Source organism: Gadus macrocephalus, chromosome 1 (genome assembly GCF_031168955.1).
Source record: "Gadus macrocephalus chromosome 1, ASM3116895v1".
NCBI classification, from domain to species: Eukaryota; Metazoa; Chordata; class Actinopteri; order Gadiformes; family Gadidae; genus Gadus; species Gadus macrocephalus.
The window spans coordinates 6406083-6417904 of record NC_082382.1 but is presented as its reverse complement, the minus strand read 5'-3'; the positions used below and the strand labels follow the sequence as shown (position 1 = coordinate 6417904).

Below are 11822 nucleotides of genomic sequence, written 5' to 3'. Positions count from 1 at the left end.
GGTGATTCCATTACTGTATTGATCCCGCCGCTACGTTAATACCATGTACCGGGCACTAAGAGTCATCCGGCTCCCGGTCGATTGATCCTCCTCATAAGTGAGGAAGGTAACAGATCAATAATGAACAGAAGCAAATGGAGAGGGAAGCAACATCCTCATCAATACCTCAGATGTCCCTGGTTAAAGATCATTCTTTACCCTGGGAAAATATCGTTGAGCTTTTCTGTGATTGGAGTATACTAATAAAGAATGAGTGATGAGTGTTTAGTGCTGGAGCATTTCTGTTTTAGTATGAATTATAAAATCAAAGTTGCATTCAGAAATAAATGTTTGGAGGTGTTTCAAAAAGCCTTCATCTATATGTCCTGGTTATTTTATGAGACGGTTCCGTTCTGCAACATCACTCTAGTTGCTGATACGACCACTAGATGGCACTGTTCAATATGAAATGAAACGGCGCTGCCTGAGGCAGCTTCATGTAGTATAACGGGATGGAGGGTTGCCGACTCAGTAGTTTTATTTGTGTGTGTGTGTGTGTGTGTGTGTGTGTGTGTGTGTGTGTGTGTGTGTGTGTGTGTGTGTGTGTGTGTGTGTGTGTGTGTGTGTGTGTGTGTGTGTGTGTGTGTGTTTGTGTGTGTGTGTGTGTGTGTGTGTGTGTGTGTGTGTGTGTGTGTGTGTGTGTGTGTGTGTGTGTGTGTGTGTGTTTGTGTGGTGTGTGTGTGTGTGTGTGTGTGTGTGTGTGTGTGTGTGTGTGTGTGTGTGTGTGTGTGTGTCTCACCATGTGATGTGTGGCAGTGGAGATCCAAATGTTTCACATTGCATGTTGATGTCCTTTCCTTCAGTTGTGGTGTAGACCACCGCATCGGAGGACAGGATCTGGGGGGCAGCTCTGAGAGGGGAGGGAGGGAGGGAGGGGGGGAGGGAGGCAGGGAGGGAGGGAGGGAGGGAGGCAGGGAGGGAGGGAGGGAGGGAGGGAGGGAGGGAGGGGAAAGAGGGTTAGAAATGTTGTCTTTTATTCACAAGCCATTGAAGCGTCTCTAATGTGTGTGTATTCATGTGTGTGTTTGTGCGTGTGTGTCCCCCTCACCGACGACGTAGATGAAGGTGTTGTGCAGGATGCTGCCGTGCTTGTTGCTGGCCTCGCACTGGAACACGGCGGTGTCGTCCAGCACCGCGTCCCTCAGGATGAGCACGCCCTGCGACACGTTCCGGCGCGGATCAGGGTCCACGTCTGGATGGGGACGGGGCTGTTACTACGCGTGTGTGTGTGTGTGTGTGTGTGTGTGTGTGTGTGTGTGTGTGTGTGTGTGTGTGTGTGTGTGTGTGTGTGTGTGTGTGTGTGCGCGTGCGCGTGTGCGTGTGCGCGTGTGTGTGATGAGGTTAGACAGAATAGAAAGATAGCAAGAGAGAGCTAGCCGAAGATGCAGAGAGGGAAGGAGAAATGGAGGAGTGAAGGAGAGGAGAGGAGGAGAGGAGAGGAGAGGAGGAGAGGAGGTGGGCAGTTTGAATCCTACTTCTAAGGTCATGGGGGTTAACAGGCCAATGTTTGTCAGAGTTGGACAAACGTTAAAATAACCTGGCAACCAATAGGAATGTTTGACCAGGACAGCGCACAGAGCAGCTGTCCCACATGGTTACTAGGGGTGGGAAAAATAATCGATTCTTCGATGCATCGCGATTCTCGCTAGAACGATCCTGTCTCTATGCAGATAAATTAATAATGTGAATTAAAAAAGAAGTGTGTTTTTTGCCTGCTGCAACATTCTGTTCGCCAGAGAGGGATAATTTTGTAATTTTTAAATCATTGAATTTATCTTCAGTGTGTATTGGCCAATCTGATTTGTCTTGACACGATTGCGATTCAGCCTACGCATAGCATGCGTGCAAACTCACAGCCAGACACAAGAACTCATTCTAATTCAAGAGCAGCTTTTCCTTTAATGACATAGAAAAGAAAGATTAGAAAGAAAATAAACTGAAACCTATTTTTTGCATGCTTCCATATTGTGTTGTAATGCAAGCTGCATTGATTAATGCATTGTTCATAGAAAGTCATATTTGTGACAAAAGCTTTCTCTCTTATGAAATATTTGATAAGTTAATTCATCTGTTGATGTCTTTAATGATCATCACAAAAGTAGGAAGTGATTAGCAAACTCTGTGTAGCAAACCAGATGTATATATATATTTTTGAAAATCACGAATGGAAATGTACATAAAAAAAATTGTTGCATCGAGATGCATCGACAATCGCTTCAGAATCGAATCGTTGACCTCATAATCGGAATCGAATCGAATCGTGAGGTGCCAAGAGATTCCAACCCCTAATGGTTACTGCTCCTGTTCTTTGGTCTTTCACTGCTCCTCTACTTTCTCTCTCTCTCTCTCCTCTCTCTCTCTCTCTCTCTCTCTCTCTCTCTCTCCTCTCTCTCTCTACCTGTGATGGGGACTCTCTCTCTCTCTTTCTCTCTCTCTCTCTCTCTCTCTCTCTCTCTCTCTCTCTCTCTCTCTCTCTCTCTCTCTCTCTCTCTCTCTCTCTCTCTCTCTCTCTCTACCTGTGATGGGGGACTCTCTCTCTCTCTACCTGTGATGGGGACTCTCTCTCTCTCTTTCTCTCTCTCTCTCTCTCTCTCTCTCTCTCTCTCTCTCTCTCTCTCTCTCTCTCTCTCTCTCTCTACCTGTGATGGGGACTCCGTTCATGCTCCAGGTGATGGTGGGGGTGGGATGCCGTCCACCTGGCAGTGCAGACGCAGGTTCTCCCCCGGGTGTAGAGCAGGCTCTCAGGGGTCTCCACCCAGTAGGGCTCGGCTAGACACACACACACACACACACACACACACACACACACACACACACACACACACACACACACACACACACACACACACACACACACACACACACACACACACACACACACACACACACACACACACACACGCACACACGCAAAGATCAAAAGCGGATCTTCCAGGATTTGGTTTAATGTTTGCTTAGCGATGTGAAGTTATTTTTTTGTTTATTATTATATAGTTTATTATTGTGTGTGTGCGTGTCTGTGTGTGCACGTGCACACGTGCTTGTGTGTTTGTTGATGTGTGTTGATTTGTTGATATGTTGATGTGTGTGTATGTGAGTGTGTGTGTGTGTGTGTGTGCATGTGTGTGTGGTGTGTGTTAATGTGTGTTGATGTGTGTTTATGTTTGTTGATGTGTGTATGTTCTTGCGTGCGTGCGTGTGGTGTGTGTGTATGTATATGCATGCGTGCGTGCGTGCGTGCTGTGCGCGTGTGTGATGATGTGTATGAGTGTGTGAGTGTATGTGCGCGTGTGTTTGTGTGTTGATTTGTGTGTTTATGTTGATGTGTGTGCGTGCGTGCGTGTGATGCACGCCTCACCTCCACGGTGACTGTGAAGCCGTGCGCCGTGCCGCCGTGCGTGTTGTTGGCCTGACACTCGTACTCGCCGTCATCCTCCTGGACCAGGGAGTCGAACCGCAGCCAGCGACCAAACTTATCCTCCCGTGCGCTGGTGGTCTCCAGACGGCTGTCCTTCTTACGCCACGACACACTGGGCGTTGGCCTGGGAGAGAGAGAGAGAGAGAGGAGAGAGAGAGAGAGAGAGAGAGAGAGAGAGAGAGAGAGAGAGAGAGAGTTCAGAATTACAAACACACAGGTCCGATTGACTCCCAAGAGCCCAAACCAAAGAAGAGGACCAAACAGAAGATGATGGTCCGACCAGGAGGAGGAGAGCTGAGGAAGATGAATGAGGAAGGGAAGGAGAGCGATAGCGGAGGAAATGAGTCGCTAACAGGCTGGAGAGAGGAGAGAGCCCGCTATCAGACGATGGATTATCATGAAGCTAATTAACAAAGATTCTTTGGGATGTATTCCACTTAGTCCATTTACAGTCCATTTATCACTATGGAAACAAGCCTATCTTTCCCAGGGATTGGAGCTACAGCAGACTGAAAATAGTGCAGTGTGAGACGACACGAGGGAGTGAAGTGAGCAGGCCAGGACCACATTATGGACCATGGCCCTATGGACCACCGAACCACAGTCCGGCCCCCCGCTCAGAGAGGCCCTATGGACCACAAGGCCCCCCGCTCAGAGAGGCCCTATGGACCACAAGGCCCCCCGCTCAGAGAGGCCCTATGGACCACAAGGCCCCCCGCTCAGAGAGGCCCTATGGACCACAAGGCCCCCCCGCTCAGAGAGGCCCTATGGACCACAGAACCACAGCAGAACATTAGAGGCCATGACGTCACCCCCATCAGGAGGATTATCAGGAACGCCTTCAGAGATTTTCTAAGGCAAGTGTCTCTCACAGCCTAATGCATCTCAATCCGTCCGACAAACAAGCAGGGCCCTACCAGCCGGAGGGGATGCACTCCAGGACCAGGCTGTGGCCCCGCAGGGCCAGCACGGCCGTGTGGTGGTGGGGGGACTTATTGAACAGGCGGGGCTTCCTCTGGGTCACCCCGTCGTTACCTGGAGGAGGACGGGGAGATCACTGACACAATACGCATTGCCGAGGCACATTCTCCTTAACAATGGTTATCAATAGCACAGAAGATCACATTGGTATACAGTATATACATATATATATATGTATGTATATATATGTATATATAGCTAGACCTGTGCACACAGTGTTCGTGTGTGTGTGTTTGTCTGTGTGCGTGTGTGTGTGCGTGCGTGCGTGCTTGTGTGTGTGTGTGTGTGCGTGCGTGGGATTTGTGTGTGTGTGTGGTGTGTGTGTGTGTGTGTGTGTGTGTGTGTGTGTGTGTGTGTGTGTGTGTGTGTGTGTGTGTGCCTGCGTGCATGTGTGTGTGTGCGCTCACTGGCGTGACCCTGAGGGAGATCTTCTCCTGGGGCAGGATGGTCCGGGCGTCGCTGTAGTAGGCGTTGCAGATAAAGTCCTCCCGGCTGTCTTCCAGGACGACGTTGGCGTAGTACATGTTCCCATCCAGACCCACCACCACCCGCCCACTCTCCTGGATGTGCACCATCTCTGAGAGAGAGAGAGAGAGAGAGAGAGAGAGAGAGAGAGAGAGAGAGAGAGAGGGGTGTATCAGAACAGTTTAAAGAGAGCTCTAGGGAGCTAACACACAATATGAAATGGCCGACTGTACGGACTGATTCCCAGGAAGGCAACTAAAGACACACACACACACACACACACAAACACACACACACACACACACACACGCACACGCAGACAACACACACTTACTCCTGTCCATCCAGTGGATGAGCGGGGGGGGTGGAGCTCTTCGGAGGGTTGCACTCCAGCACCAGGCTCTCTCTCTCTCTCACCCTCTTGCTCACCTTCTCCTGTTTGGGCAGCACTGGGCGGGCTGCAGAACGAACAGAGAGACAGGAAGGTTAGAGGGGTAGAACCCAAGTAGGGTCCTCATGACTCTGTAGCATAGTCCTCATGACTCTCTGTAGTTTAATCCTCATGACTCTCTGTAGTTTAGTCTGGATCACTAACCTGGTGAAACTAGCTTCTCTAATCACATTCTGTTTCTGTGGTGTTAAATACACTTTTAGTTGAATATTCTGGGTCAAAGCAACAGAGTTTGTAAACTTCAAACTTTTTGTTTGGTTATGGATCGTTAGCTAAAGGCTAACGGCTTCCTACATAGGGTTGCCAACTTTCAGAAATTAAAATAAGGGACGCCCACCACGGGCCCGACTCCTGGGGGGCGGGGCGCCCGCAGCAGTGGTATGTTTTATTTTGTGCTGGTGTTTTTAGTAAAGGGTTGATCAAGAAAGGAATTAGTCATACTTAAATCTTGAAATGCTTTATTACCACATAACATTCTCTTATAAAGTGCAGTCAATTAAATCTTGAATGAAATCTCTTTGTGTGGCGTGTGCAGCAATGAACTTTAAAATATAAACTAAATAAACGGAATGGCCCACTCCATTTGTTGGCCATTCTGGAGAAGATCCTTTCCACACATCCAGTGGATGCTGGGATGCTCAGGATATGTCTGGTGATAGACAGCATGTTTGGCAGGTCAGCTACTCGAAAGAGAGCCACCCACCTGGCAGCCACACCTTTGGACTTCCATTCATATTCAGCATCTTCTTTGAGCCTCTTCAGAATGGGTTTTTGCTGTGGAGCATTCATCATAAAGTTCATCCATGTTGACTTTATGGATGAGGTTGAGCTTGGTGGTCACCCTCTCAATGTCAGTAAAGGTCATGGTGCCATGGTGCAGAGAGAGAGGTTGCAGTGAGAACAACCAGTAGTCTTCAGAAAAGTTGAACCATTTCTCAACATATGAGAGTGCTGTGTTGAGGAATGCAGTAAAATCTGCCCTTGCCATGTCAGCATCAAGTGGACGGAGACGCTGCAGCTTCAATTTAGTTAAGTAGCCATAGAACTGTTAATCTCGTCTCTGTGTGAGCTTTTGCTTGAAGTTTTCCATGATGGAATATAACTCAACACAGGTGGTTTCATCACTCTCCAGCTTCTTTACAACTTCCTCAAAGAGAGAGAGGATATTATTGCAGAGAAGAAGGTTGCATGCTGTCCTGTTGCATGCTGTCTGATGACAGCCCACCGTGCGCCACTGAAAACACTCGCCGACATATTTTACAACTTGCCTTGTAAACATCTCCACTGACGCTGTCCAGCCAAGGATGTGCGTCTTCCCACTCACGTCCGTACTTCTGCAAGCGTTTACGCTTTTGAGGACGTGGTGGAGTATCGGGTGTAGCGGACATTTTTAAAAGGCGCAGGTTTTGTGAGCAGCGCCGGTGTGTGGTGTCTGTCGCTAGGCAACCGTGACCACCACACGCATGCGCAGACACACAGATGACCGGAGCCGGTCTTGCGTAGATCCCGCCGCGACAATTTTGCTGACCGTAGTATTCCCTGTGTTTTGTTTTGATCATTATTGTTAGATTTAGAATTTGTGTGTGTGACAGACATGTGTATTGGACATTTATGGAAATACGGAACAAATTGCGTCCCGTATTGCTTCAATACGGGACGCAACATTTAATTGCCAAATAAGGGACGATTCCGTATTTTACGGGACGGTTGGCAACCCTATTCCTACATGAGGCTAAACGCTAACAACAATGCTTAAAAACAATGTTTTTCAAGTCATGCTATCTACCAAACGATACGTCATTTGAAAGCTGTGACTCCACGGAGTACAACGGTATGAGCCTCGTCATTTTGTGTGCTTATCTTGAATAACGTCACTAGAACACCTTTCCAAGTTACTACCACACACACACACACACACACACACACACACACACACACACACACACACACACACACACACACACACACACACACACACACACACACACACACACACACACACACACACACACACACACACACACACACACACACACACACACTTGATTCAACCATTTCAAACTTTTTTTTTTTTTTTTTGTATTGATTAAACAGCTGTGCTGTTGTTTTTTTTTCAGAACAGCTCAGCTTTTCTATTTTTTATTTAAAATGTATTCAAACTCTAATACTTTAGGTATGTTTAACTCTCATGTTTTAAATGTTGTGCATGTTGAAATCGTTTACTCCATTTAGACTAAGTTCAAATCCCTTCACTTAATTTAAGCCGTTCAACATTCCTTTCCGTCTTAAACCATGTTGCTTTACTAAAACATATTGTCAAACTCACCTCGCACTACAGCACTCACCACATTTGCTGCAGGTAATGCATTTCCTAGTTTCATTGACCGCTCTAGAGCCACAGAGGCACTGAACCACCGAGTGTGGTCCGCTCTGACTCTAGGGGAGGAGGGAGCAGCAGACCAGAGGGAGTGCAGTCCATAGCTGAGCAAACACAGACCACGAGAACCACCTCGAGAAAAACACCTTTATACTCTGTCTCCAGGCAGTGGTAACCATGGAAACAGAGATGAGCAGCAGCAGCGCTGTCCTCAGCCAACCTCACCGAGTCATTGAGTGGAACTCAGTGTGTGTGTGTGTGTGTGTGGTTTGTGGGGGGGGGGGGGGGTTGTGTGTGTGCTCGTTTTTCGGTGGTTTCTGTGTGTGCGCGTGTGTGTTTCAAAGAGTGACAACGTCCAAAACGTTGTGTCTGTGACCGGCAAACGAAGCAATGAGAGAGGATAAAGAGAGGCTGTCTGTGACTCTTCATGATGTCACCCAGCTCTGGAGCGAGGTCATCAGCTCACAGAGCGGTCATGTGATGCACGCTCTCATGTGACTCACGCTCTACGATGAGCTCCACGGTGTTGCTCATGGCGGTCCCCAGCATGTTGGAGGCGTAGCAGCGGTAGTGGCCCTCATAGTCATCGATGTCCTCCGGCTTCCCCCCTCCCCCCGAAAGAGTCCCATTGCCCACCAGCTCCTCACCAAACTGATGGCCGTCCTTCACCCAGCGGAACCTGAGAGAGAGAGAGAGAGAGAGAGAGGAGAGAGAGAGAGAGAGAGAGAGAGAGAGAGAGAGAGAGAGAGAGAGAGAGAGAGAGAGAGAGAGAGAGAGAGAGAGAGAGAGAGAGAGAGAGAGAGAGAGAGAGAGAGAGTGGGAGAGAGGGAGAGAAGAGACCAATAGTTATGTATCATTGTGTCTATTTATAAAACCTCTTTATCATAATGAGTCTTAAAAGGTTGAACACTTTAGGAAGAGACTGAGGACTTATCCCAAGAAACTGAAATGGGAAAGGAAAAAGGAAAGACAACAAAGCACTGAGCTGGTCCAGGGTGGACGGTCTCAGACTGACAGGGGGAAGGGTGAGGGCTGTGTTGGTTGGCACAGCATCGCCATTTCATTCAACGCACTTTATTTCCTCACCTGCACAGTTACACCTGCAATACTCTGCTTAACCAGCAGGGTGGGGGGGCGCCATAACACAGCCTGCTGCTGCTCTGGGAATTACAGTCCAATCTGATCTAATGTTACAGTATCAGTGAGGAACTGACTAAATATTAATTAATAAAACTATGAAGAAGAGCTCAATGAGAAGTATTCAATCAACGTCCTAGCACTACGACAAATGACCGTTCCATTTCCATAAGGTGTGGGGGTTGAAGGAGAGAGATAATGAGTTCCTGGCAGGAAGAGCTGCCCTATAAACCGGCCTCGTCTGGTCACTACCACACATTTCATTAGCTGGACATTTATCGCCACGCCAACGATACGCCCTAGCCCCTTGGAAACGGAAAATCTGATCAGCAGCATATCTGTTGTCGCAACAAGGTAATTTAATTATTTCTGAAACTGTGTGCTCAAACCCTCAAGTCCACATACAGACACTATCCCCAGGGGGAGGGGCTACTGCCCAGGGGGAGGAGCTTCTGCCCCGGGGGAGGAGCTTCTGCCCCGGGGGAGGAGCTTCTGCCCCAGGGGAGGAGCTGCTGCCCAGTGGGAGTGGCTGCTTCCCAGGGGGAGGAGCTCACAGGTACAGGTCAGCCCCTGACACGTGGACCTGGGGGTTTCTGTTTTAATTTATGGATATCATTATCATGATTCTTCCGGTGTTATTAAGAGTCGACTCCCAGTGGGTGCCGGCCCTCCCTGAGGGTGCAGGGCGGCGGTGACGACGGAGGTCGAGGTCGCTGTCTGCAGGTGAAGGCGTACGTACGTGGGCGCGGGGATGCCGGTGGCCCTGCACGGGAGGAAGATATCGTCTGGATGGAAGGCGGTTAAGGACCTGGGGAACTCTGTGAGGACCGGGGGCTGGGACACTGAGCGCGCACACACACACACACACACACACACACACACACACACACACACACACACACACACACACACACACACCACACACACACACACACACACACACACACACACACACACACACACACACACACACACACACACACACACACACACACACACACACACACACACACACACACACTGGTTATTACATGACAGGTTACACAGCTTGAGAGAGTGAGATGAGACATCACAGTGACAATGAAGGGTTGGGTGCCCTAAACTACACCGTGAACACGTCATTCATCCTCTCTATCTTTTCCTGCTCTAATGAAACCCGAAGGCATGTCAGGGATGTCATTTTATTGGCGTCTTCGAGAATCTTCTACCTCCAGGATTCTGAGTTGAGTCAAGCATGAAACATGTATCAGTTCACTAAAGCGTTTTTATGTCTCTTACCAAAGCCGCATTAAAAGGCTTCTAATGGGTCCATTATCGAATGCTGCTCTCAGAGTCCAGAATCTCTGAGGCAGTGTGCTGTGAATCAGGGCTGGATGTGGAGAGGAGGGCGCGTGAATGCACCTTATAGCACTTAGCCTCTACAGACAAACAACACATGCAATTCATCCTGAGCAGCTTCAGCATCCAAAGGACGTCGGCGGTTGGCTGGTCACTAGAAGGTTGCCAGTTCCATCCCCGGGTCCTCCTAGCTGAGTGTCGAGGTGACCCTGAGAAAGACGCCGCACTCTGACTGCTCCTGGCGAGCTGGCTGTCGCCCTGCGTGGTTGACTCCGCCGTCAGTGTGTGAACGTGTTTCACACACTGCCCGTTGTAAGTCGCTTTAGATAAAAGTGTCTGCTAAATGCCCTAAATGTCTGAAGCTGAGACACTGAGGGAAAACCTTCTTTGGGTGGGCTTTTACTTTTTCTCTTTGGGAAGTTAAACACAGGATTCATTAACCAGGGAATGATATGAAACAGTCTAATGTGCTACTCTGCACCTAGAATGAGACATAACCATTGATGAGGAAGGAATGTTATCAAGACACAGTAGCTAACAAGAGAGAGAGACCGACACAGGGAGACACACACACACACACGCACAGACAGACAGACAGACAGACAGACACATACACATAGACAGACGGAAAAACACACACACACACACACACACACACACACACACACACACACACACGCACACACACACACACACACACACACACATACAGACGGACATACATACACACAGACAGACACACACACACACACAGACAAACACATACACACACACACAGCGGTAATCAATACGAAGGAAGTTACTTACTGTTCTCCACTTTATCTGTGTTGTGTTGTCAACAACACAAAGGAAAGCAGGGAGGAGACAAAGGAGTTTCTTTGATATACGTTTGTTGTGCAGTCGCACAAGGACACACACATAGCTCAAGCACAACACAATATTCAATTAGCCTTAGAGAGTGACCTGGCACTTTTCATTTCAGTCCAGGAAACTAAAATCAGATTGACATTATGAAGACTAAGATGTCTGGATGAATGCGCTGCTCTTTACTGATGAAGACTCACCGGGATCCAGGGTCGATACCCCCCCCACACACACACACTTTATCTTCCTAAGCACTTTCTCCCTCCTGCTCATTGCTCTTCTCTTTCCATTCTGTTAAACCATTTCCTATTGATGTTGTTCTGTAACCACCCCTGCCCGACCAAACTCACACACACACACACACGCACACGCACACGCACACACACACACACACACACACACACACACACACACACACACACACACACACACACACACACACACACACACACACACACACACACACACTCACACACACATACACTCACACACATGCATTCACACCCACACACACTCTCACACCCACACACACTCTCACACACACACACACACCCCACTGCCGTACTCATGCAAATCAGAGTGTCATCCAATAAATGATCAGAGGAATCCGATCTCATCCTCTCCTCCTTCTCCTCTCCCTGGGGAACGGAGGCCCTTCTGACCTATGACCTTCACATGCTCAGGGCCAGTGGGCTCCTATGGTGATTGGGGGGCTATTTGAAAGTATATTTACAGTCTTGGTGTGTGAATGT

The 11822-nt window shown here is 48.6% G+C and overlaps 1 protein-coding gene across 1 annotated transcript in view; it reads right to left on the bottom strand.

Annotated features, from left to right (window-relative positions):
* Positions 1 to 1098: 1098 nt before the first annotated feature.
* LOC132460138 (neural cell adhesion molecule L1-like) overlaps positions 1099 to 11822 on the bottom strand; it is a 25157-nt gene continuing 14433 nt past the window's right edge. The window contains 9 exon segments of the mRNA XM_060055191.1: positions 1099 to 1231; positions 2679 to 2809; positions 3398 to 3581; positions 4375 to 4512; positions 4769 to 5015; positions 5238 to 5265; positions 5267 to 5361; positions 8235 to 8410; positions 9608 to 9710. Of these exon segments, the coding sequence (XP_059911174.1) occupies positions 1219 to 1231; positions 2679 to 2809; positions 3398 to 3581; positions 4375 to 4512; positions 4769 to 5015; positions 5238 to 5265; positions 5267 to 5361; positions 8235 to 8410; positions 9608 to 9710 (1115 nt within the window). The 3' untranslated portion in view covers positions 1099 to 1218.